This window comes from Acanthopagrus latus, chromosome 13, assembly GCF_904848185.1.
Source record: "Acanthopagrus latus isolate v.2019 chromosome 13, fAcaLat1.1, whole genome shotgun sequence".
NCBI lineage: Eukaryota > Metazoa > Chordata > Actinopteri > Spariformes > Sparidae > Acanthopagrus > Acanthopagrus latus.
The window spans coordinates 13,244,799-13,272,795 of record NC_051051.1 but is presented as its reverse complement, the minus strand read 5'-3'; the positions used below and the strand labels follow the sequence as shown (position 1 = coordinate 13,272,795).

Here is a 27,997-nt window from a genome sequence, read left to right as displayed (position 1 = left end):
CTGTAGTCATGGAAAAGATAAATATTTCTGAGTTTGTATTATAACCTCACTAATTTAGTAATTATTAAAACTCTGAGTTTGACTATCATCTCCAAAACTACATTGCGCCCCTTTAATACAAGTCCACATCTACTTCAGTTGTTCAGGAGGATGCTGTAACGCCGTTTAACTGTGAGGCTTCAGAAATTGTTTTGTGGACTCAGAAACTTCACCTGCAGCACTGGGGCGAGTAGATACGATGACTGAGTGCTCTACGTAGGCAACTGGACGCGTTTCACTTTCTTGAAGACGTCTCACCTCTCATCCAACAGGCTTCCTCAGTTCTAACTAGCTGGGGGGGGGGGGGGGGCGTGTGTGTTAGGACCACTTGTGGGCCGTTGACTTAACCAGCCTTCATGTGGGTCGTTAGGGTTGTTAAGCTGCCTGCAGAGGGAACTCAGTATTGCATTGTGGGATGTCATTGGATGAGAGGTGAAACATCTTCACCCTACTGAAACAGGTCCACTTGCCTACGTGCAGCATAATATTTTTTCATGTTTTCATGTTTTGGGGTGAACTTATCCTTTAAGGACAGTGGCCTCAAGGTTGGAAGTAACCAAAAAAAAAAACAAAACAAAGTGATGAAAATGCTTTCAAATTCATTAACATGCAACTAGTATCGCAGCTCTGCACCGGCTCCTCATTAGACACAGCGGTCTGGGTGCAGACGGGCGTGAAAACCCGCCGTGTTAACTGTGTCCTTGAGCAAGGCACCGCGTCTCCCCCAGCTGCAGGGGCGCTGATGCGCGAACTTGAGACGATTACCCTATAAGGAGCAATAAAAAGAAAATAATGACGTCACACGGCAGCATTTAACCATAACCTGGCTGGGAGTTAACAACCTGCAGCGCGACACACAAGCAGGGACTGACACGGGGGGGGGGGGGGGGACGCGCGCGTCCTGCCTTGGAAGGGGAAGGTGCCCGAGGCGGCTGAACCCTCCGCTCAGGTGCGCGCAGCCAATGGGAGCGCAGGAGGGGAGTAGCTCGGCGGCGGAGAGGCGGTCCTGCCCGGCACACACGCAGCACACCTTCAGATGGAGATGAAGTAACAGCGGCAGTCGATCAACAGAGCCTCAGCAGCGTGCGTACCGCGGACCCGGAGGTTTTTTTTTTTTTAATTCTTCAGGGGGGGAAAACAGGTGACGGAGCACGCCGAGCGACACTCCGCAGTCCTCAGCCTCCATCGGTGGACATTACTGCTGCTTCAACTCCCCCCCCCCCCCCCCTTGTCCTCTCCCTCCCGCGCTCCCACCCCGATTGCCACAATAGATGTATCTCAACTACATGCATTTCGACCTGATCATCTGAGGCTCCCCCCCTCTCCTTCGCTCCGGCAAGATGGAAAATGCGCACACTAAATCTGCGACCGAAGTTTTGGACAACTTCGGCGTGAACGAGAACACTGGGCTGACACTGGAGCAAGTCAAAGTCCATCTGGAGAAATATGGACCGAACGGTGAGTATTTATTTTATTATTACTTTTTTTTTTTTAATCTATTTTTTTTTCTTCCCCCGCTTGCATTATGTTTCTGCATTCTGCATCTTGAAATTATTGAGCTCAGACCCGCTGCGCATTTACAGCCCGCATCGATTCATGTGCCTGGAAATCCCGACCGCTGCCGTTATATGTGGGGTCGGTGCGAATCGTGCGCGTAAAAAAATAAACACACACACACACACACACACACACACACAAAACAACAACAACCATATTCCCTGTGGCGCACCGTCAGTGGAAACGTTGGGGAAGCGTTCATTCATGCACATGTCTTGTATTGGAGTAATTCACTGCGCGTCAGACTAGTTAAACTTGAGTCGCAGCTGGACAAGTGGTGCAAATAAACCTTAATTAAACTCCGGATTGATTGGAATGATTCACCTCCAGCCACAGCTTTTTGTTTTTTGTATGTATGTCCTGGCTGATTCATGTCAGCTCTCCTTTCATCCAAATTCTCCGAAGAAAACAAACCCTGCAGCCCTCCCTCACTAACTATTGACACAGTAATATGCTGCTGCTGCTGCTGCTGCTATGTGTGTGTGTGCGTGTGCGTGTGAAGACGGACATCCCAGGGGCTGACATGCAGGGATCAGGAAGTGCAGAGCGGGCAGGCAGCTCAGGCAGGCAGGCTCGGGCTGCTGGAGTGGAGGAAGGAGACGAGGTGTCGAAGATAATGAAACAGAAAATCTTGAACAACCTGTTTTCACTTTCAGCAGTTGTTCCACACGTGGCCCGTCCACTCTCCAGTTCACATTACACGATAGAAATAGGGGAAGTTGTGCGGAGTCGTTTGAAATCCAACGTGTGGCCTTGATAAAGATCATCGACCTGTATTATTATTATTATTATTATTATTATTATTTATTTTTTTCATGTAGGAAACTGTGTCTGTGCCACTCATGTATCAGGTGATGAAGCCTCCGCTGTTTCTTCCACCCGGCTGTCTGTCTGGCGGGTTTTTTTTTTTTTGTTTGTTTTTTTTTTCGTTCCCAGCTCGGACCTGACTCCACACATACACACACACACACACACACACACACACACACACCACCTCACCACACCTTTCCCTCCAGGCCCTGTCATTTGCATGTGGCCGAGCTGTGTGTGTGTGTGTGTGTGTGTGTGTGTGTGTGTGTGGACCAGAGCGGCGCATTGTGCCAGTCGAACAGTAGCCCTTTTGTTGCAGCCAGCCAACTCTACCCGGGGGCCTGTGATGACTTCATGGAAAAAAAAAAAAAAAAAAAGCAACGTCTTGCCACAGATAGCATCTCTTTCGCTTTTAGCTGTGAACTTCCTGCCGTGTGCGAGAGCGCCTTGCAGATAAACGCCGGAGGGGAGGGGATACCCTTTTTTCTTTTATTTCTTTTGGGGATATATATATATATATATATATATATATATATATATATATATATATATATATATATATATATATATATATATATATATATATATATATATATATATATATATATATATATATATAGGTCATCCACTCATGATGAGACAAAAAAAAAATAAAAAACTTCTAATTGGCTCGGGTCTGTTTACTATTTTAGTACAAGTCACTGCAGAATGATGTACGGCTGTTTAACGCCTCCTTCCCCTCTGCTCACAGACCGCAGACTCTGTAGTTGACTGTGAGGACTGCGTTCCGTGTGAGCCGGGCTGTGTGTGTTTGTTTGTTTGTTCCAGGGAGCGTCCCCCTTTTTTTTTTCTTTTTTTCTTTTTTTTTTTTTTTTTGCGGGTGGTGCGCGTCAATCAAACCCCGCATCACGCACGGAACGCTCGTCACTCAGAGGGCGTAGTTATGCTGGATCTCATTATCGGCGGGATCATTAACCCCTAAATCAACAACATCTCCGTGTGCGCTCGCACCTTCAGTGGAGGCACAAAAAAAAAAAAAAAAGGAGGTGGAATTGACATGATCTGCTGTCAGTTCACAGCCAACACGCTGCTCCGAGTGTCCGCAGGAGGAGGAGGAGGAGGTGTTGACATGCGATGGGGAGGGAGGAGGGGGGGTGACATGTTTGACTCAGACCTCACACTCTTCCACAGGGTGAGGGGAGGTTCAACATGCTCGATCGGCCTCTGGATCGGTGGGGATGGCTGGATGAGGTTGTTTCATCACAACATCTGAGACGTGTTCAGAGTCATGCCTCCTTACGACTTGGAAGTTGAAAGAAAATGTGGCGAAACTGCATTGAGGTCAGATGTTCTGGCCTAGTTTCACTCTTACAGCATCATCCATTCAGTCGTAAGGCCTGAGCGGTCTCATTAATTCGCGCTTTAGCTGCAGGATGGTGAGAAAGTGTTTCGTGCTTTTGTCTCGTCGGGAAGCGATCTCATTGATTTGACCTCGCTCTCCAGTTCTTGCCTTTTTTCGCGCTGCCTCTAGACTCCAAATGTTGCCTTTCATCGCTACACAGTAAAGTAAAGGCAGGTGGACGGTGTCAGAGCTTTTGGCACTTTCATGGTACTGCGACAGTAAAAAAAAACAACAAAAAAACAAGAAAACAAACCCTGCTGAGCAGCCTCACGGCTTCTCATCCCTTTCTGAGATGCTGGAAGATGAGCTTAGCCGCCACATCTGGACGGTCTTGTATTCACACCTTTCAGTCATGGTCCCTGAGCAGCGCCTTTTTTATTTGCAAAATACACACACACACACACACACACACACACACACACACACACACACACACACACACACAGACACGAAATCCAGCTAATTTACTGCTGAGTATATCAAGCACCTCAATTGACGAGACAGTTTATCACTTTCATTGTGAAGTAGTCAGTTCTGATGTAGTAGAGGAAGTCGCAGGCCTCTCTCTCTCTCTCTCTCTCTCTCTCTTACACACACTCTCTCTCTTACACACTGTTTTTCTGTGTGTGTGTGTGTGTACATGGGTGCACCAAGAATGTCTGTGCTGTTACAGCTTGCGCCGTGTTTGATGATCGTGTCCTGCGCACTCGCAACCCTGGATTCAAAGGTGCGGTGGGTTTGGTTTTAGAAAGTGTCAGTTAAAGGGCATGTTGTCCTCACGAGCAATCATCTTTTTCCTCTTGGGGGAAGGGGGGGGGGGGGGTTCAAAGGAGCTGAAGCACAGGTGAAGGAGTGTCACGGGGGCTGCTCATTTATTGATTCCTCTCCCTTTCTTTTACATTTGAGTGGAGTGCCCTTTCTTTTTCTTTTGAATCTCACAATCAAAGCTCAAGTTCCTGACACTTCAAGGAATTTTAAAGTAGTTTTATGTGAGTGAGAGGAATTATTAATTAAAGAAGGTTAAAGCGTATCCTGCCTGCGTCTGTCGACACTCCCCTCCAGGAGAGTACAGTTGCGCAACGCTTTCAGGTTAAACCGCCTTGTGATACAGTGTCCAAAGTGAGATACACACACGTTGACATTCGATTTTTTTTTTTTTTTCGTCGATTTCATAACTAGACACGTGATGTTGTCTCCCTGAAGTGGAGATGCAATCAGTCTTCGGCATCTAAAAGGTGTTCTGTTTTCTGTCACCGATGCAGCCAGCAACAGCGTCTGACGCTGCTGCTGCTGCCGCTGCTTGGGGGGGTTATTAGATGAGGCCTTCCTTGGTAAATGATGCAATCGTGGCGAACGTTCTGCCACGAAATAACAATTACAGCTTCCTCTAAGTTGAACTTCACTCCGCGTTGTTTCTCTTCCTGTTCTGCAACTTGACATAAAAGCAGCCCGACTTACTCGCTCTTGCATTTGAAATACGAGCGAGCAGCTTCCTCCTCCTCCTCCTCCTCCTCCTCCTCCTCCTCCACCTTCACACCGACACCATCTAGACTGAAACGTTTGCAGTACACTCCTCAATCAGAGGTCGTCGGCTTCCACTTAACTGTCACATGTGCTTAAAAAAAAAAAACTAAAAAAAAAGCAGTCCAGCCGGGAGTTGTATTGCAGTAACAGTGTTGGAGTTGTGTGGGCTGAGGAAGGAGAGTTTTAAGTTGTAGAAAAAAAAAAAAAAGTCATTTGAAGTCCTCGGGGTGTTGAGTCACTTCCCTCTTCTAGTGGGCTCTGTGTGTGCCTGCCTGCCCAGCTGCCTTCAGAGGAGCTGCGATCCTGTTCTAGCTTGTCACTCAGGCGCCTTCTTCCCCCTCCCACCTCTGCATCTGTCACTCACCATCATGCCCTTATGGCGAAGGTGGCGTTGAGTCACCGGACTCTCAACGCACACTGTCACCGCCGTCTGCTCACCCCGGGGTCCACTCAGGAGGCGTGTAGTTAAAGAAGTGTTTGTGTTTCGGGAAGGGGGCCATGTGTACACAGAGCATATGTCATGTGCTACATATCTGCCTTCGGGCCATACCAGAAAGTGAACATTGAGCGGATCTAAACACATATAGAATGGGGTGAGTTGTGTGCTCAATGTAATGAGCTGCACGTAAAGCAAAGTAAGTGTAAATAGCATAAAAGTCACATGGTTGGTTGTGATGGACTAACCTGTTTGGGACAACAAGCGAAGACAGTGTCAAAACAGGCAAACGACATGAGGAGACATGACTGCTTTCTGTTCTACGTAATTTGATGTTTTTACTACTTTGATTTCATCATCTTAAAGTAAAAAAAAAAAAGTTTTGGGTGCTTGTTGATGATGTTTTCCAACCAGTCACACATTTTCAGATGCCATGGCAGCATCCTGCTTGGTGCATTGTTCATTTTTGAAAAGAGACACCTTTTTTTTTTTTTTTTACACCTCAAGATGAGTTTTATTATCATCAGGTCCTCCTCATGGTTTTAAGATAACATTAGAATATTTGATCTAATGTTTCCCACCAGGCATTTATTTTGGCACACACAAAAAAAAACCCTCTCTAATGTGAGCCCGACATGGGCCTTAAAATGGTTCCTACCTCTTCACCTTCGTTACACGTTTCAGAAAATGTGAACGTGCAAGTATTTTACAGTGGAGCCTGGAGTTTTCACATCACACCTGTGTATAGTGAACATTGGACCAGAGTTTGCTTCCAAACTTCTTTGTGATGTCAGGGATCCTGATCGTAGGCCCCGCCTCTAAACACTTTTCAGAAGTCTTTTTAAATGAGCACAAACACAATTGACTCTGTCATCAGATTATTATGGGTACAGCCTTCTGATGTCAAACTCTGCACAGTGAAGCACAAATAGAACTGCAGGAACGAGAAGAAACCTACATCTTTGACTGGTGGGGGAGTTTAACATAATGAATGCCACATAGCGTTACCTTTCAAAAAGCTGTGATAACATTACAGAGTAATTCGAGTTTTTAGGACAACATGGTGAAGTTAAGATAGCAAGCTGTCAAAGCCTTGGGGATAAGAGTGGGCTTATCTATTTTTGTTTTTTTGGAGGAAAAATATGTTAGTCTGTCTCTCAGTACTTTTAAATTTCTCTATACTGTATGGCAGACTCAGCCCCAAAGGCATCCATTGAAGTTGTAAAGCTTTAAAAACTGGTCTTAAATATGTACTTTTTCCAAGTTTCAGTCATTTCATAAAACAACTATGCACTATTGTTTTTAGTAAAGGCTTCTAAAAACAAGAAATGAATGGTGCATTTAATCCAATATAGGGGGTACTAATCCAGTATAGGGGATACTAATCCAGTATAGGGGATACTAATCCAGTATAGGGGATACTAATCCAGTATAGGGGATACTAATCCAGTATAGGGGATACTAATCCAGTATAGGGGATACTAAAAGTGCAGCATTTTTTGTTTTTAAGTCACACCATATTTCACAGTCACAAAAACGTCTCCTGTCAGTGGGTGTGTATGTGTAAATTTCTTCGAGCCGTTTCAAAAATAGTCCCACTTTTTCAAATGTGTACTATTTTCACAGCGGCCTCCATTGCTGCAGGCTTCAGATCAGCAAAGTTGTACTGAACCCGGCATCTTGATTGGATAAAAGTGTCGCTCTGGTTTCTAAACCTAGAATGAACCCTATAAATAGCATGGTGGCAACACAGATATTTCAGTCCGCTGTTGGGGGGATTGCTGACTGTTTTTCACGGCGTTCGGCTTCTGCCATTGGCCACTGCGCGGCTGGGCGCTGTCCTCCTCGCTAGCCTGTTGGGATGTTCAAAAAATGGCTCCTCGCACAGCTGTGACCTTAAAGAGGAAGCTCCGAGCTCTGACAAGATATCGGCTCTGTGCTAATCACCTCATGCATGTCCTGCTCAGTTGACAGGCCCTCTTCCCCTTCCTCTGTAGCTTGTTGTAATGTGAGTGGCAAATGTGGAGCAGCAGTGCTTATTTGCTGTGTTGAATCTACGCAGATGTTTTGATAATTTGCTCAGAATCATCAGAAGCGTCGCTGTCACAGCTCAGATAATCTACACTGTTTGCGGCAGATGGAATTTCACAATCAGACCAACCTAAATGTGTCGATTTCAACATTAAGCAGTTAAGAACAGCCTGTTCAGTGAGATGCGGTTTGGTATTTCTTGGGTAGATGTCTCAGATACTCTCTCAGGTTGAATACGAGAGCGACGGTGCCGTTCGATTTCAGCATGCCCCGTCCTGTGCAACATCCTGAGGAAAAAAATCCAGTCTCTTTTTTTTCCCTGACCACAGCTTGATGACGCCAGAAACAGCCCAGCCAATAGACGGGCCAGTGCAGCCATTGAGCCGAATCTCGTGTCATTTTCTGTCCTAATTGGCTCGAAGAAATAAAATCTCCACATTGGTACTAATTCTCCTTTCTCTGACAAGGCGGCCTCACGAAAGAACTCATCTCAGCGCGGTTCCGACAGTTGACGGCATTTCCTCTCCGCGTGCCCAGCGTGGAGACAGTCACAGGCTGGTCAGCTGATCATTGAAAGCAGCGGAAATGATGTGAATTATACTGAGTGGGACATCTCATCATTGCTCTGCGCCGGTGTCCCTCTCTGTCTCCTGTCGGAATTAAACTATTAATTCACTTCTCTGTCCACTACGCCAAAGTCAAAGTCGTTTCAGCTTGGATGTGTCAGCAGGTTTTTAAACATTTACCTTATGCTTGTCGGGGGAAAAAGTTTCTGCAGATTGTCACTTATTCCGTTGCACCGAATTGAGAGAAATCTACTGCATTAGATGTTTTCCCCTGCTCCAACACACCTCGGAATCAAATGAACGGGTCGTGGTCGGGCCACAGCAGAGCCTGATGACGAGCTGATCATCTTGCCATCCCATTTGACCCTGTTGTGAGTAAATTAGGAGTAACAATCTTTTGTGACATTGTATTAATATTTTCCAAATAAATCTAATGGCAATTTGATTATATCTCCTGATATCCACTAGCTTGTTGTGCTGTCAAAACAATTGTAGTAGTTTTTAAAGTAACTGTTTTAAAGCTCTAGTAGTCTTGAATACCTAAAAATCCACAGTACTAGTATTAATACAGTTGGTATTAAAATGGCTACGTAGGCTACCTGCACATAACAGGTAACAGCTGCTAGCTTGTTTATGTTGGTAGGCTACTGTTAGCAACTAGGTTAGTGACCGGGTAACCATTTTTAGCGTGTATATCGCTAACTTGTCTGTTTTCGTTTTGTTTGTGTTACAAAATAATGACATTCCAATCAGCCTCAGTTATACTTCAAATATAGTGCTCATTAGCAAATTTTAGCATGCTATTAACTAAACTAAAATGAATATATCTTACTCTTAGTTTTTACATAACTCTGTGTTTTTTCACTACAATAAAGGTATGCCTAACTTTTCGGACAGCCCGAAACTGTGTTCCACAGGAGGTTAGCATAAATTATTTAGCTAACTGACTGACGAACGTAATATAGCTCCATTTTATACATTTGTTCAAAGGAAAACGTTCAGTGTCATATTTAGCTCACATTTTTAGCATGCTAGTTGTGTAAAACATTTAGAGTGCACACATAATGTTAGTTTGTAGGTTAAGCAAAAAATATAACAGAACGTGCTACATAAGTGGCAGGCATTTGTTTCCATGCATTATTGGACTGTTTGTCCAGATAGATATTAAAATAGAAAATAAGCTCTGTTATTAATTATTGATTAATTATTGTTAGTGATGGCGTTTCTATCCAACTGTAAATAAATGCATTTCCGTACAGCAGCTGTAATCCAGCCTGAGACTTTCCAGGGCCTGTAACAGCTGAGGAGTAGCTGCATGTCAGGGCTCCATATCCTTGTTTCATTACGCTGCAGAGGAGCGATTAGTGTCTTGGAACCACTTCCTCCCCTGATCCTGTTCTGATCTTCCAAGCCGCTGTTCCAAGGTCGCCGTGGGCTCTTAAAGATGGCTGTTGACACCCGCCCACTTGACATGGTTCGCGTATGACTTCCCCAGAGAAGGGAAGCCCTCCATCGACAGTTATGTAAATGAAGGAAACATGGGCCGTTAGACTGCAGACGTCTCCCCCTGCGCTTACCTGCCGTGTCTTCCGAGTAGCAGAGATAATAGGGTTAGGGAGGAGAATGGGCTGCATTTATAATTCGCGTTTGATACGGTTAATGCGTTCAGACCTTTTTTTTTTTCCGGCGGGGGGGTGGAAATACATTAGCAGAGTGAGCGGATATAGGAAGCTACAGTCGATGTCATTAGGGGTTGCCTCATTATGGTATTTATAGCCCGTTTTACATCCTCATGGTTGGTGGATGGAGGGAGATCCTGGAGCTGCAGCTACTTACTGAAGTCTGACTACTGTAGCTCCTTGCACACCCACTCCACTGCTGCTCGCACTTAACCAGCTGTCTGCTAAGCTGTTTACTCGGAGGTGTGTCTGCCTGCCTGCCTGCCTGCCTGCATGCTAACTATGTATTAGCAGCCTGCGGAGGCTCGAAAAAATGAGCCTGTTCGCATCAGAATGTGTGGGGTGTTTTATTTATTTTTTTTGTGATGCCTGCAGTCAGAGCGTGCTGCATCAAGGCCCCGATGATTGCATAACGGTTATTCTCGGTCAGTTTTGACAGACACTGGCACATTATCTTGCGAAACGCTCGTTTTTTCGGGGAGCCTTGGCGGGCCAGGTCGCCAAGGCAACGGCGGAAAACTTTTCCCATGTTTGTAGTTTGCGCAAGAAGGGCCCGAACTCCAGCTCGTTAATACGATTTAACCACACTCGGATGTGGGGGGGGGGGGTGGCGTTTGCTGGGGGTCCCAATAACCCCCGGGAGGTAATTGGTTAATGGTCTCAGCCAGACGAGACAGAGGAGCTTTGCAGCCGGGGCTCCTTTCTCATCAACAGACCTCATGATGCGGTGCAGATGGATGGCCACTTTCCTGCTTTCCTTCCTGACTCTCTGGACAGAGAAAAACCAGCTCCTCGCTGTTGTTGGCAACCGTCTCCAGGAAGTGTCTCCCCTCCGCTCGGCGCTGCTCACTTTTTTTTTTTTTCTTTTCTGCTGCGACGCGTAAACAAGCTCTTTTATTCATTGTCTGGGCCGGGAGGGAGAAGGCGGTGGAGGGGGGGGGAAGGTGCTGTGGGGACATGGAGAGAGAGAGAGAGAGACAGAGAGAGAGAGAGAGAGAAAGAGAAAGAGAGAGGGAGAGAGAGAGAGAGAGAGGGAGGTGAAGTCAGTGTTCAGGAATGTGCCTGGGCAAGCCTGGGGTTGACACGGCCCAGATGACTGCGAGGGAATCCTTGGCAGAGGGAAGCCGGGGAACCCCGTTCAACACCTCCAGCCCTTTTTCCCTCCCTCCTCTCCCTTCTCTCTCCGTCTCTCCCTCTCTCTTTCCCCTCTCGTCTGTCCTTTCAGTCAGTCCATCTTTGTCTCAAGCTCCGGAGTCCCAGCCAGCCTGTCTGCCATAAAAAAACATTATACAACCAGGGAGGCACTGTAATGGGGAAACAGGCTCATGTCAGACTGGTGGAGCATGGAAAACAGCAGAACCCACTTCTCCACATTTCTGCAGTCGGCAGTGCAGCCAAAAGTCCCCCGTGAGTTCAACCGTGTCCAACCTGAACTCTGAAAAACCCTCCAGACAGCAAGTTTGGAAAGCCACTCTCCCAGTGACTCATCGGCTATTATTAAACAGGCTGGCGACGAGGGGCGACCTTTGGCCAACCGGTCAGTTGCATCAAGAAGGCTGTTTTCGAATAATCCACACGAAAACCAATGAAACTCATCAGAGCTTGTGTAGGTTTGACCGGAGGCGTTTTCAAATCAAAGCGCTGGGTTTTAACGGCTAGTTAGGAGCTCTAGCGTTCTTTTTAAAATCTTGTTTGCACGGCAGCGATCCATTTTTCTTCCTCTGGTTTTATTACAAACCAAATTTAAGAAAGTTATCAAACTGCCTTTTTTTTCGTCCCTGTAGGAAAAGTTTGTGGAAGTGAAATAATCCCTCTTTCTGCCAGTGGCATGTGTAAAGTGAGTGGCTGCAGTGCCCCCTTTTTTTCCCTTTTTTTTGGGGGGGATTTTGGAGCGAGGCTGCAGGTTTACGTCATGGCCTCTTTGCTCTTTTCCAGCCCCACTCTCTCTCTCTCCCCACAGGGTCATGTTTGGTACTCGTGTAGCGCAGTCTGGTCAAAACATGCGCAGGAACACGAGGTTTCCACTTGCTTAAAAGGGGAAAAGCCACTTTTCCAGAGAGGAGTCATGTCGAAACCAAGACTTCGGTGGCCGCCAAGCGCACAAAATCGAGCAGAAAATTTGCCGATCAGACGTGCGCCACGATCAGCCGTCCCGTTCCTCGGATGTGACGGATGCGGTTTGTTTTTGCTGGAGCCGTTCGGCTGTGGCTCTTCGTCGGACTCGACGGGGACCTGACAGTGACTAAGCACGCCTGTGTCTCATTGCGGTGACACTGATCAACAGTACTTGTCAATTGAAATGTTTTTAGAATATGACTGATGTGTTTTCTACCCAGACCAGTGACTCATACGTGTGGTGGGTGTGATGTTCTGGTGATAAAAATCCGAGTGGAGAGGATGATCATGTTGCCTCAAAATGCCGCCCCCCCCCCCCCAAAAATACAGCTTCTTCTTTTGAGACGACGGATGAAAAATGACAGGATGATGCAAAAGATAAAAAAGCAATGCGATTTCATTCTCTGGTTCATTTTGTGGGAGCTTACCCACATACTGATGCAAAGGGAGGAGGGGAGTTGGTGCACTCCACCAGTTTGGAGAGTGAGGCTGCGGCATGAATATCAATGACATCACCACAGTTCTGATTCAGAAAAAAAGTGTTGCCCGGACAGGCTGACAAACGCTGCCGTTATTCTGAAATTGCTGTCAGACGGGGGCTTCGACTGTTGATTTATTTTCATTGTTTAATCTTTGCGTTTGTTTTCCAGCTAATTAAAAATGAGGCGACCAACCCGGGGACAGAAGTGACACCGGAAAAAACTGCCTGTTTTTGTCTGAGCAACAATCCAGACTAACTCACCGGGGCTGGGTGCTATTTCTCGGTGTTTTGAAAACTCCTCAAAGTGGATTTCATAAAGGCTGGCACTTTAGATTTTTCACTTTTTGACAACAGTTTTGACTGTTGAAGAAGAAGAATCTTCATTTGAACACATATCATGCAGTGCACAACACATGACTGGTACTCTGCATTCAACTCATCCCGGGGGAGCGGTTGGCAGTGTGGGTGCACCCGGGGGACTAGATCTTAGCCAATGTACATGTTTTGATGGCGGGGGACCCAGGACCGTCTTGCTGCGAGACCACAGTGCTGACCACTGGACCACCGTGATGCTGAACCATTAATGCAAAGAGATTTTTAGTAAATAATCACCACTAATGTGAATGTAATGACTAGGAGTGGTCTGGTAAGGTCAGAAAGTTCCATCTCATTACTGTAATACAGCCTAGCGATTTAGTTTAAAGTTGAACTGAGTAATATGTGGCCCTGGAAGAGGCTGAAGCTGAAACAAGAAGTCACTTAGATGATCCAATGAAATATTGCCGCGTATTACTTGATAAATGACTGACAGTTACAGTCATTTCTGGTGCCGCTCTGCTCGTCTGTGGTGCCTCCAGTGTCTCAGTCGGGTGGCAAGCTAGCAGGTGATTCTGCAGGATTCCACAGAAGTCGACAAACAGCCTTATTTTTGCGCTTCTCAGATGTGTCGGTGTCATTACTGGCCTCTCAGGACGGCAGAACAATACAACAACATTAACGTTAGCTGAGTTTACTGATGGTGAGGGTTAAGGAGCACCCTCTGAGGGATCACAAGGCAAATTGAAACGAAAGGCCAATTGCTCTTATAGACTAGTATAGGGCTTTTCGGACAGGTTAATACAGCTCCAATATGAACTTTTCACCCCATGTCCTGATGAATGTCTAAATTTCAAATATAAAGTGGCAACCCTGGTGAGTGCCTTTTTTTTTAAAGTTGGTAAAGAAGAAGAAGAAGAACAAGAAGGGCAGCCATACAGACACAACAAATCTCATTAGAGGTATACAATATTAACTCTTCCGTCTTTGCTCACTGCATCTTCACCGTTCTTGCCCTCAGGTGTGCTTAAACCAAAGGTTCATCCATATCCGTATTGTGCATCCCTGGTTTCATGATACAAAAAACCCCAAAAGTCAAAACTTCCAAGCTTTTAAATGTGATTATTTTCCGGTTTTCTTAGTTTTCTATGACTGTTTTATGACCCCGTTTTTCAGCCCTGGTCCTGGTCCCCTGTCCTGCCTGTTCTCAATGTTTCCTGCTCCGACACATATGATTTTAGATGATCAGTTCGTCCTCAAGCTCTGCAGAAGTCTGATTAAGAGCCATTTATTTAAATCATGTCTGTTCGGGCAGTGAAACATCTAAAATATTCAGGGCAGGGTGCCGACAGGACCAGGATTGAAGAACAAAATAAGCCATTTCAATACGCGAGCAAAGCCTCTGGGTTATTATATGGGGCATATGATTAATCCAGGAAACTGTGGACAGATGAATCGATGATAGAAATTATCAGTGCACTCTACAAGATATATTTGAATTTACAAGATTAAGTCTGAACAAGCATAAAGAATAGAATTTGTGTTACAGAGAAATATGATAGGACTCAGCTGATACTCAGACATTCATCATGCAAAGCAGCGCTCTATCCACTTCATCCGAGATACATCCAGTCCCGCCTCGCAGGTGTCTTAAAGCCATTTGTGGGCTGAGAGGCCATCAGTGATTTCATCACCTTTTTATAGGAGCTGGAGATGAGCAGTCAGATTGGTATCGGAGGCCTCAGTCGGGTCTTATGAAGCCGTTTGTTATTACAAAATGTTTGAGAGGGTCATTATGCAGCCAAGTTGATGCTGTTGGCCTGAAGCTGCACACGAGGCACTGAAGGTTGGAATTTAAAACATCTTGAGTCGAGAATCCATAAAGGATCATTTGTCTCACTGGCATTTTGTAGCCTTGGATCGGTAGTTATTCAAGTCGGTAACAATTCCGCAGCAGATAAAAGTCGGCTTGAAATCCTCCCAGCACCGAGCATGCTATCGTCACAGGGAACGGGAACGATTCCGCAGAGCGCTTTGTGCGTGTGCACGGTTCTTAAAGTCAGCCTAATTAATCAAATGTATTAACGGCTCTTTGTCTTTCTCCTCCACACTACCCCACCCTCTCCACTCTCTCCGGCCTCGCCAATGCGATTCCTTTACAACCGCCATGGTGTGACATCCACAGAGCTCCCAGCTGAAGAAGGTAAATATTGATTTTTCCAGGGAGCTGCGATCCTCCTCCCTTTTTACTACCTGATTAAGTGTCTCGAGCCAGGATCTTTTCTTTTATGTAGACCAAGGACTAAACTTTGGGAGTGTACACACACGACTGCAGCTTTCCATCAGTGGACTCACAAGCATACATCTCTGTAGATATAGGGATTGTCTGTCTTTTCTACCACTTATTAGTGCTATGAAAATAATGTCAATAGAGCTTAGATATCCTCTGTACCCTTATAAGGACGCACTTTTCTTGAAACGGTGCATGACTCAGACATTAAGATGTAAATTCACCCAAAAATGGCAATTTAGCCATTATCTGCTAACCCTCACGCAGATGGAAAGTTGAACCCTGTTTTGCTGTGAAGCTCTTAAAATAGTTTGCGGACTAGGAAACCCCATCCATCTTTCCATCTGCATGGGGCTGAGTCGATGACTGATTTTTTTTTTCTGTACTCATCTTTTCAATTGAGTGTGATGCACACAGATGTGTAACATGTTTTTTTTTTTTTTGTCTATTTCAGGGAAGTCCCTGTGGGAGCTGGTGGTGGAGCAGTTCGAAGACCTCATGGTCAGGATCCTGCTGATAGCTGCCTGTGTCTCCTTTGTAAGTATGACAAGTTAATTAAAAGGCCACCGGCCTCCATCTTATTTGCTCTTGATCTTGATTCTCAAATGAGTTTTTGAGACCCAAATTGGGCACAGGCTAGGAAATTGCAACTCAGTAGACTGCTCCATTAGCTTTAGGCAGCTTTACACCCCTGTCAGAACATCCCCCAGCCTAGTTAGTGGTACCCTTTCATGTGGAAACATGTGAATTGCAGGCTTTTCCACCCGGCGATGATATGGTTTCAGTGAAGCGAACAGACAGAGCACAGCTGAAAACAAAACTATCAATCAAAGCTGTCTCTGCTGCAGCGCCTCAATCTGTGACCCTGGTTGCAGTCCGAGGGTGGTGAAGGTCGGAGAGGGGTGGAGTCGGGGAATCCTGACTGCATAATAACTTTTTTCCATCTATTACAGCACGTCCCCGGTGTCTCGGGGTGGAATTGCTGTCGCTATTTCTGAAAGTAGGAAAATTGCTCTAAAAATGTATATGACACAACATATCTTCTCTAACTGCTGTTGGTGAGAGGCTCTTGGAGCAGGCGTGGGTTGTAACTGCAGGATGTTGCAGTGTGGGCTCACTTTTCCTCATGTAAATCAGCCTTTCTTTACTTTAAAAAAAGGTTGTTTATAGTGGAACACGGCCCCAGTTCCACTGCTGCACAGACCCTTATACTTTACAACATCATCGCTGCCTGGAGTTGTTTCAGCTCAGCAGCTAAAGTGAAGTTCCTCGTGACCTGATCTGACTCAAAATACACACAAATACAGTATATAGTATAATACAGACACTCCAGAACAGCTTGTCTTAATCACACACATTTTTAGAGCTTGTCCGCTGATGAATTATATCGCTTTAGTCCTCTATAGCCTTTTCTATTTGCTTAGTGTTTTGTATGTCGCCAGTATACTCAGGGAGTGGCTGAAGTAGAGTCAACTGGAGTGAAAGTTAGACCTCAGCCTGGGACTCATTTGGCTGTTGTTTTGAATATATTCAAACTGAGATGATTAGGCTGTCCCGCCTGCTTTGCATAACACCAGGGTGAAGCTTTTTATGAGACAAAACAGAGCAGGTCAGTCTACTTGAGAATGTTTCCATGACAACATATTTACAGCAAAAAGGTCACACTTTGTAATAGTCATGATTAATTGGCAAATGCATTGTTAATTCAACTTTAGTTAATAGCAATAGCGTGCTTTATAAACCATTTCTCAAATAATTGTAAAGGTTTATAAACTGCAGCTGCAACTTTGTAATGACATCCAAATAATGTTGTAGATGAAATACTGTTTTTACTTAACATTAACAATGTTTAATATACATTACTTTTCACTTTACAATAAACTGCTTAATACATTGTTTATAAAGCATTTCATAGTTTGTTAACAGTGAAGAAACTGTTAACAAATGTTTATATGACTGTAAATTTACCATATTTTAAAGGAGACATATGCTCATTTTCAGGTTCATAATTATATTTTAGGTGACTACAAGAATAAGTTTCCATACTTTAATGTTCAAAAAACACATCAGTGTTCTCATACTGTCCTGTGCTGCAGCACCGTGTTCCCCCTCTGTCTGAAACACTCTGTTTTAGCTCCTGTCTCTTTAAGACCCTCCGCCCAAATACACAGTCTCCTCTGATTGGTCAGCTCACACATGCCTGACCCAGCACCACACCAACAGAGCAGCTGTGCTTAATTAATTCTTACATGCCAAACTAACTGCTAGGCATACATTATGCAGTTGTATGACATGGTGACGTTGTGTGATGTCACAAAGTCACGGAAACAAAGGCAGTACTACTGACGAGGCATTTCAGGAGCAGGGTTTTCTGTGGGAGAGAGGAGCCTCTGTTGCTGGGGACTTTGACCTTTTTTAAATTTCAAGATCTTTTACATGCACGAGAGTATATAGTAAACACTGATGGAAAGGGAAAAAAATGAAGACGCATGATATGTCTCCTTTAGGTGTTACCTCAAAGAAATGGGGAAATTAATACAGAAGCAATTGAGTGAGGTATGTCCTGAGCTGTATCTCAGTTTATCAATCATGTTATTTCCTTTTTAATAATGATCTATTTTGCTGAAGTTACGAGCTGATAGTCAGCCCACTCCCTGGTCGGGTTTGAATGAATGCCACACTTGCCACCTGAAACAATCAGTGCACTTCCTCCCTTTGAGTCCAAGGAAGAGAGAGGGCTAATCTTTCATTCGGTTTTCACGTCACTGCATAAAGTTGAGCTAATGCTGAAGAGGTCAGTGGAGAATAGGAAGGATGTTGAAAAGTCAAGTGACAGTCGAATTGATCGATTGACTTCTTGTTTACTGCACATTTTTCAATGGATGACTTTTTAGTGCGATTTTCTGATTAATTCGATGTGAATAAAACGTGTTTTTTTTCCCATTTTTGCCGAGCACCGTGTGATGTTCCAAAACTCTGGAGACATTCAGATATAGTGGGCCATCTGTCGGCGTGTGTCTCAGCCTTTAGTTATGCATGCGGGGTGTGAGGAGTGCAATGTTTAAAGCTGTAAGGAGAGGTTTATTTTGGATGAAGCCTTGATTCTAAAACCTAATGCTGAATCTGAGCTTAATTTGGCCTGAGATTGCCAAACGCAAGCGGTTAAATTTCCTCCAGATTGTCTCCATTTAAACTCCTATTCAGCGTGAAAGTGGGAGTTAGGCATTCAAACCCCTCTCTGAATGTGTGCTGATTGTGTAAAGGGTCTTCTGAGTTGTCCTCACTGAGAGGACTGCCATTGTTGCCCTCCAATCTCAGCTCAGTCAGAGGGGAGATTTACCGTCCCAAATGATGTGGAATGATGAGCTATCGACCAGGCTCAGGCTGCTGTGACGTACACGCCGGTGCTCAATACTTTGTGGAGAATATACTTTTTTATCATTTGATAAGCCCCCCGTCAGATCATGGAAAAGTAGTTCCACTTTATCTCTCCCTCTCTCTCTGCTGCTTTTGTTGTGCAGTAATTTTAGTTTCTATACCTGTCACTGATAAAATGATGGAAATGTACGGTAGGTTTGAGGTCATTTCTGTGTTGAAGCGTAGAGCTTTTTCTGTTGTGATCTCTAGGAGGATGTCCTTCAGTGCTTATCGTAACATCTAGCGTTGAGTAAGTGCCATCTCCGACACTTTGCAAGAATATCAATAGCTGTCGTCATCACACTATATCTGCTTATAGAGCAGCTGCAAAAGTGTAGTGACATGACTTTGACTGTACAGGATGGACGGTCTTGTCGTTCATCCCACTCAAGCCCGATGTTCTGGTATACAGTCGGAAAAAAAAAGACATTCCATCATAGAAAGAAGCAGTTCTCACTAAATCCCTATGTAAATGTTCATTTGTGTTTGATTTTCCTACCATCCAAAGGCTTTGGTGTACTGAATCTAAGCCGTGCTACAAAAACACTCCCTGCAAAACTAGGCTTTGCAACAATGATTATGTTTAAAGTTAGCCCAGTTCATCCAGTCTAATACCAATGATTTTATTTCCCCGATGATCTAATTTCCTGCAGGATTTAATTTATTTTCATTGCCCTTGTCATTTCAGGCATCGTATTGCTGCTCAAGGCTACCAAACTCATGAGTTTTCTCATTGCCTTTGCCTTGTATTTTTTTTTTAATTCTGACTGATCTATTAAATTGATGTTTTTCTTATGAAATTTTTGTTTAAAAAAATTACATCGATCATGTTTTTTTTAAATTTAGTTTTATCCTCAGTTTTAACTCAAAAACTAAAATGAATGACATAATCTACCGAGGGACAGAGAAATGCTTCCATATTACACCAGTGAGAACTCTTACAACTGTATTGCTTTTAATTCAGAACCTGCAGTATATTGCTCTGGCAGTCATTTCCAGTCTGAAATGTCTGAAATTTATTGCAGTCGTACAGGCCTGGACCCTCTGGCCATTTACCGGCCTTTCTGTTTCAAGTGTCAGGGTTGTGAAAAGAGCGGGCCATGAGTGGATCTCTCCTGATTCTAGTTGTACTTAATCACCTGCTCCTGGCTGTGGAGGTCAGAGGTTTACTGCATAGAGCAGCCGTTCATTACCAGAGGCACTTGTACCTCAGAGAATACAGTACCTCTGCACCAGCCACGGGGTGTATAGAAAGACTGTGGAGCAGCTTCAGCTGAGCTAATAATAGAATAAATCAGTTAGAATTAGAATTAATCAATTAGAATAATCAGCTTAAACACCTGATAATAGATATGGCAATTAAGAGTTCATGAGAAATTTAGCAAGTGAGCAGAGCAGTCCAAAGAGTCAGACACAGGTAGTGGATGAACAAATAGATGGCTAAAGTAATGGATAAACTGTTTAAATGGGTAAAAGTCATGGATAAAAAGTTGAAGTTAGACTGTTTAGAAAAAAGTAAGTTAATGGATAAATGGATAAAACAATAAGATAATGGACAACCAGCTGAAATGGATAGCTCGCTAAAGGTTGCAGATGAGTGGCTGAAATATGTGTTGCTAGCTAAAAGTAGGCTAAGCAAATATTAATAATTATAAATGGTTAAAGTAATTAGCTTAAAGTAGCCAAAGTTGATGTATTAATGGTTGAAGCTTAAAGGAATGCATATACATCACTTTATCATTATTATATGCATTAAAATGATTATTAGTAAATATTAATTAATAATAATTATTAGATGTACACTAATGGTTAAAATAACCAGCTGACAGTAAGCTAATGGGTACTCTGTTGAATAGATCAGTTAAAAGTAAGTTGAAGTAGCAAAATGTTATGGCTGTTGTGTTTTGAAATAATATGCTAAAAGTAATATATAACAAGTTGAAAGCTAAACATAGTGTATAAATGGTTGAAATAATTACAGCTAGCTTATAGTAGCCTAAGCAAATTGAGCTATAGTTGAAATAATAAGCTAAACCTAATAAGTTGAATTTGCTCAGAAAATTCCAAAATGGTGGAACTAATTATTAGCTGATATTAGGCTAATGGTTCAAATAATTAGCTAATAGTGAGAATGGATAAAAGATTAAGAAATGTAGCGGAAAGAAGGTCATGTGTAAATCATTGAAATACTGGAGGTACTCTAGACAACAACAGCTCCTCTGTTCAGATATCATTGGACTCGGTTTTCCTTCTTTTCAGTTTCCTGCAGCAATATTTAAGCATTTTTCCTCCCACACATGAGCAACTGTTCCCGAAAAACGCGTATAATGAAGCTGCCGTGGGACTTCAGGAGTTGCAGTATAAAATGTCTGCTAAGGTAACGTGTCCTGTGTGTTCATCTAGGTGTTGGCTCTGTTTGAGGAGGGAGAGGAAACAACCACCGCCTTTGTTGAGCCTGTTGTTATTCTTCTCATCCTCATCGCCAACGCTGTGATCGGGGTCTGGCAGGTGAGATACACCCTTCCTCCCATCCCTCTCTGTAAAGTCCGTGTATATACACATGATCAGCATTTTCTCTCCACGAGGTGATCGCATGATAAAGAGGGCTAATGATGCCTGAGAAGACAGAGGAGTCAAAACATTTTATCCCGTCCTCCAGCTGTTGCAGGATAACATGGTTTCCCCTTTAGCGTTTTGTTGTGCAGCAACATGTACATGTTCATTTGAGTTGAAGAGGAAGAAGGAATTTTTTATGCATGTGTCAGAAATGGAAACAGGGTGACCATCAAGGCTTTTTGGGGGAAAAAGGGCACGTTGTAATCCTCTGTAATGACACCCTGTACCAAGTGAATAACTCTCAAAGCGCTGTTGATGTTTGTTGAAAAGAGATTAACTTAATTTACCGAGAAATTTACAAATTGCTGTTGACTTTTCCGCGTCTCACTAAAACAGGAGCGCAATGCCGAGAACGCCATTGAGGCTCTGAAGGAGTACGAACCAGAGATGGGGAAGGTGTACCGAATGAATCGCAAGGCTGTCCAGAGGATCAAAGCCAGAGACATCGTCCCAGGAGACATAGTGGAGGTGGCAGGTAAGCCGCGGCTGCACCCGGCCAAACTCTTCCTGCCGCTCACCGAGGCTAATTTATGCTTTGTCGACTTCCAGGGGCCTCTCGCTGCTGTCACCTCGCTGCCTGTTTGTGCTCTCAACATGCACAGAAACACACTCTCACACGGCCTTTTGCCGCCCATTCATGAGTCTGGAAACACTATTGGAATATCTCAACCTCGATTGCATAAGAGTCTTTTCTCTGGATGTGCAGGTGCCAGGGCTGCAGTTGTGTCTGTTTGTGTGTGTGTGTGTGTGTGTGTGTGTGTGTGTGTGTGTGTGAGGTTCTGTGTAAGTGGCTGTGGTCACCCCTTGTATTTAAGGCCTAGTTTAATTTTCCACAGCTTCCCCCCCCCGTTTCCCTTTGCTTTCCATGCTCTCAGTCTCACCACCTGGACGCTGCTGGATGTTTGTCAGCTCCTCGCTCACACTCCCCCACGTTACATGCACATACACACAATTCCCCCCGCTGTAAACTAGCCCATGTGTGGGCAGCCTCGTCTAAAAATAGTCTTGTTGTCACTCTGGTTCCAGAACATCTGTGTATGCCAGAGTTAGTGTGTGAGGACAAACATGCAACACAGAGGAGATCGCCTCACCGTCAACGTGACCGGTTTCAAGGGTGTAATCCTCGGCTTTGGCTAGTGATCCGTCTCAGGCGACTCGGAGCGATGTGTGCGTGAAAGGAGGGAGAACTCGGGATGCGCGTGAGAGATCACAACGTTCATTCATAATCACAGCAAAGAGAGGCAAGGAGGGATGCATGCTGCGTTGGTTGCAGTGAAGCCCTGGCGCCGTTTCAGCAGGGGTCCAAAATCTGAAAATGAAATTATCCGTCCAAGGAAGGCTCGACGAGTGCATCTCAGATCGGCCCCCTTCAAAAGTTTTACAGCGAGCCAACTTTACATCACTTGATTGGGAAAATATTGAATACACCGTGTGTGTGTGTGTGTGTGTGTGAGTGACAGGTACCACTTCCTTGGAATTTGGGCTTGTTACAGCCGGTGTCCTCGATCACACATGCTTGCGCACACAGACGGGTGGCGGGCAAGCCCACACAGGTAGCGAGAACCAAAACGACTCTCTTTTTCAACCCGCCACCTGCCCCCGCTAGCATGGCCGTCACTGTCAACACCAACGGTGTCACCATGACAACGATCCGTGCTCAGTGCGGCTCGTCTCTGTGTCGCTCAAGTTCACAAGGGCCGGAGGTTTCTAACGACACCTGATGACAGCGCGGGGCAGAGGCAGATATGACTTGAAATGAACCATCTGCTGTTTGAATAAGGGATGTGATATTATTACACAGCCAGCCAGCAGCTGCTGATGGATCCATGGTCGTTGTCCCATTGTTGCCAAAGAGGGGGCATGCGGCAACACTGAATACTTTTTTATATTCAGTGTTGTTTTGTTTTTTTTAAATTGTTTTTTAGGGTTTCTTTAAAAAACTGGCCACAGACAGTGAATGGATATTGGATTTCATGGTCGGTGTTGCACAGTGTTTGATCATATGCCAGCAGTGGGTTCAGGAGTAAAGCTGCAGCTCAGGGTAGCAACGATTCACATTTCACTTGCAACACGACAAGACAAGGATGGTGTAGATCGACCAAAAGAAGATGGCGGAGGATTTGTCGTCAAAGGTACAGACAAAGCACCTATTTGGCAATATTTGTGACTGAAACCCGGTGCTAATAGGGACCCTGGTGACAATAATGATGGATAAGGATCGGGTCACCTCACCAAGAAGTGAACTCTTCATCCAACAGCTCCCTGACATGTTTTAAACTGATCAGCTGTCAGCTGTCTGTAGACTGTATTTTGATGAATGACGGTGGTGCTCGAGTCATTTACACATTGCATTTCCTGTGACTAGCCGACTTCACAATAAAAGTAAACCTGTCTTTCATCAGAAAAATTATGTTAATCTTAAGCAGCAGCTGTTGGGGAAAATTGGGTTTACATAAGCAGAAGATCAAAACAGTGAGCAGCCCAGTGTTATCTGTAACAGCGGCGTTATCGTTAACAGCGTTACAATTTTACTTTTATATAAGGTTAATGATGATGGAGATGTACGTCTGCCCCGTTGCTGGTTGTGTGCACTCATTTTTTAAACATGCTTCAAAACTATGGTTATGTAGCGTATATGGCACAGAAAGGTGAGGATAATTGCTTTGCAGCCAGCAGAGATGGCTGGATCTGGACGTAGGTGTCAAACTCTCTGTTTAAGCCCAGCGAACAGTCAAAGCTGGAATTTAAGCTTGTTTTTAGGCACAGAATGCATTAACTGTCAAAGCTGACTTTCAGAGGTGTGGCGCTATGCACCCTGCTGCATTTTTGTAAAATAAACACAGTATACACATGCATCGAGCGCTTCGTTTCGTCTGACACAATCTTGTTGCTAAGCAGTTTTAAACAAGGGTAAACAGCTGAGGTAGGTGCTGCGCCGCACACGCTTCTCACTCAGAATATGTGTGTCAGGGATCCTCAAGCACACACCCCTCTGACTAAAATGTAGGGGTATGGTGACAAAGAAAACAAGCAAATATTTTCCCCTCCTCTGATGATTTCCCAGGCTTCACTGTAACTTCAGATCAGCCGGTGGTTGTTCCATGGGAGCTTGATGCTAGGGGGGTAAAACAAACTGTATGGAGGTATCGGAAAAGGACCACTTCTGACCAGAAGTGTCCTTTGAGGAGAGAAAAGAACATAAATATATTTACTTGAGTTTCCACCACCGCTGCCCGCCTGCCCTCTTGTAGGTACGCTGCCAGTGATGCCAGCCACGGTTACGACATAGTTGTGATTTGCGCCTCAACTGGAACTTTCCTGGGTTTCTAAATGGAGCGACTGCGGCGGTCAGGTTTTCAGGGACTCCTCGAGGGTTTCCACAGGACCTGAAGTGATGGAAACCTGCCCCGTGTCATTCCCACTAACAAGTCACGGTTATCCTGCATGTGAATTAAGACCTCTTTGCCAGTACGTTATGCAACGCAGTTAGGTTTTGTTGGGAGTCCAGCTTTACCGAATGGAAGGAGAACTCTCGACTGCCCAAACCAGCTCCCCCTCATTTGTTCTGATCAAATATCCAGTTTGTTCGTGAAGGCACTGAGAATAACAGTCGGACAAATTTCTGATCTCTCTGATATTCAAAAGCCTGAATATCTGAACTCGCCACGGCTGTACAGCATTTAAATTTCTCCTCTAGCAGATGGAGAGTGTCTGTGGGAGGCCGTGGCAGAAAGTGGAGGTTCGATAGGGGAGCAGGAGTCTGTGGGTAGGCGTTTTGAAAAGCCTCTCTTTCCTGCCCTCGGCCAGTCCTGCTGCGGTGAACCTGTAGCCCCCAGCCGTCTCCCACACATACACAACACACACTTCTCTCCCCCTCCACCTCTCCCACTCCTGTTCTCTCACAGCCCATGGGCGTCAGATGTAGAAATATGGACAAGGAAGCACTGGCTGTTCAGCTACACACAGTGCAGCATCTCCATCTCTTTCTCTCTTTCTCTCTCTCTCTCCCTCTCTCTCTCTTTCACCATCTCTGTCCCATCTGGGAAGAGACTGCGATACGCTCCCCCCCCTCCGGTCTCTGAACATTGACCAAATGTCAAGAGAAGATGACGGAACTCTGAGAGAAATGGAGAGAGATCAAGAAACTGAACACTCAACTCACCGGCGTGAAAACCACTTTGAAAAGTTTTCACTGTGAAGCGCGCCACAGTAGACAAACTGCCTTTTAAGCGTCTTTTCAGTACGTGAGCGAGGAAAAGCAGGAAAAGCTCGTTCATGTCTGACAGGCCCTGTTTTTGTTGCAGTTTACCATTGAGAAGAACTGATGGCTGATGACTGGGAATTGGCATTAACGAGACGCTCATTACAAAAAGTAATGATCTGTTCTCTCTTTTTTTTTTTTTTTTCTTTTCTTCCTTCTCTGTCATGCTGGAAATAAACTAGAGAAAAAAGAATATTACATCTGTCTGGAGCGCTTGGAGCAATTTCCCCCTCCTGCTCTGAGATCATCGTCTTTGATCACATCAAACAGTCCATTTTTCACGAGCGAGCTCTGTCCTGCTATTATGAAAATATTTCCATTAAACGTTCATTTTCAGACTCTGACAAAGGGGAAGCAATAACCATTTTGTTTTGGGGCACTAGAATCTTACAATGCTCTGGCCGTGAAATACGATTTTAATATGCAGTCTTAATAAGCACCATGGTGGATAAGATGAAACGCATTGTGTCGACTTAATGCAGGCTTCATCTGTACTTTATGTCTGACGTATTGTAAGGAAGTGGTGTATCGAAGAGGAGGAGCGAGGCTTTCGGTGAGTGAAGAGAGAGTAAAAGGGAAGGGGGGGGGGGCTAATCAATCATTTTAAAACTGTAACTTGACTCCATCGAGGTTACATTGAGCCGTTGTTTACCTGCGGCCTGAGCTTGGGCTAAACCGGCCAATGCTTCTTTGCTCAAGGATTTATTGTTTGAACGCGGACTTTCAATGAGATGTTAACTAAGTGTTCACCTGCAGCCACACCTCTGAGCACAACCGGACCCTCCTGAGGGTTCAAACGCATGCCTAACTTTTCTGAGGGGAAACGTTAAAAGTATCCCAGCTTTCTTCATACTGCTGTTAGCTCCCGGAGGATGGAATTCTTATCTTTTTTCACAATGTCAATAGCGTGGCTCTAGAGATTATGGCGTTCGGCTGTCAGTTGCTCGGCCCGTCCAAAACTAAACGGATATCCGAGGTCTTGGGAGGATACATTTTGTGATCTCATGACAGTTCCCCTTGTGCCACCAGCGCATTCAATTAAATAGCTTGACATCTATGTAATGAATGGACACTAGATTTTGCACAGACATTTGATTCCCAGAAGGCTTTGCAAGCGTCTGACTTTTCCTCTGAGTATAATGTCTCAACAACTGTTGGCTGGTTGATTGCTGTGAAATTGGCTACACATAGAGTAGAGTCAAACAGCCTTGAGATGGATCAAAACAATATTTTGCACTTGTTTGTGTGTAAAGCTATTTTCCAAACACACCTCAAAGCTTCACAAGTACTACTTGTAGAGACCCAACTGTCATGGATGTTCCCCCACAGTCACCTAACCTCAACCCAGATGAACATTTATGGGGTAATTTCAGGACTGGGGAAGTCAAGCATCCTATGACATCACAGGAAGCTTTAGGGAGCCCTGTCAAATCATGCTGGGATAACATGAGTCATCAGGTCTGCGCAAACCTGGGGAGTCCCTGGCAGCTTCAGTGCATACTGGCATTAAAAGCACAAGGAATACCAAATACTAAGATACTCTGAAAATATGTTCCAAACTTGTGGAGTCCATGCCCTAAATTCATGAGGATTGTTCAGCTTTTCACTCAAGCGGATTTTATCATTTGTAATTTAATTTTAAATGCCATTACATTAAATACAAATGGAAAATGGTTTCAAAAATACTTTCTGCCTTGTGCTAATTATCCCGGTCATCGTGCTAACAAGCTAAACTAAAATTAGTGACCTTGGTTCACAGGATACCTGCTAATCACCAGCATGTTAGCAATGTCTCATGAGCACGTTAGCATTTAGCTCCAAGAACCATGGTGCTTTAGCCTCAGAGCTGCTGGTTTAGCTGTCGACCCTATTTACACTATTTTGTATAGTTAAAGTTATATATAGTTTCCAGCTTTTTGAGGTTTGTTTGTTTGTTTTTTTTCAGTCGGTGACAAGGTACCTGCTGACATCAGAGTGACCTCTATCAAGTCCACCACCCTGCGAGTGGACCAGTCCATTCTCACAGGTACTTATCACTCCCCACCAGACGCCAAACAATCCTGCCTCGAGGCTCTGCGCCCTTGCACCTTTATTGCATGACCTCAGAAGACCTACAGTTCTACCATTTTATTCTCTGTGGTATTATCTGTCATAGCAGTTTCTCTGCCCTTCGAGGCTTTAAGTGTTACTTTGTCCTGCTCCGCCACTGTTGAAATATGTCATGGTTGATCTAATAGTCACCTCTCGCACTTACAGATCTAATTCTCCGCAATTGTCTCTCACGATCTTTTCTTTAGGGGAGTCTGTGTCCATCATCAAGCACACTGACCCCGTCCCTGACCCCAGAGCTGTCAACCAAGACAAAAAGAACATGCTGTTTTCTGTAAGCAACAACACCCCGCAGCCCTCGGAGTCATGTTTATCTTCTGCCTTCATATCAGGAAGTGATGATGCCTTT

At 44.6% G+C, this 27,997-nt stretch overlaps 1 protein-coding gene across 2 annotated transcripts in view; it reads left to right on the top strand.

The window, feature by feature from the left end:
- The first annotated feature begins 1,078 nt into the window (after positions 1-1,078).
- The window catches only part of atp2a3 (ATPase sarcoplasmic/endoplasmic reticulum Ca2+ transporting 3), a 49,668-nt gene continuing 22,749 nt past the window's right edge, over positions 1,079-27,997 (top strand). For both annotated transcript variants that reach the window (XM_037119386.1, XM_037119387.1), the window contains exons 1-7: positions 1,079-1,497; positions 15,141-15,158; positions 15,700-15,782; positions 21,066-21,170; positions 21,615-21,753; positions 27,485-27,565; positions 27,837-27,922. In XM_037119386.1, coding sequence (XP_036975281.1) covers positions 1,380-1,497; positions 15,141-15,158; positions 15,700-15,782; positions 21,066-21,170; positions 21,615-21,753; positions 27,485-27,565; positions 27,837-27,922 — 630 coding nt within the window. In that variant the 5' untranslated portion in view covers positions 1,079-1,379. The remainder of the gene's footprint in view (positions 1,498-15,140; positions 15,159-15,699; positions 15,783-21,065; positions 21,171-21,614; positions 21,754-27,484; positions 27,566-27,836; positions 27,923-27,997) is intronic.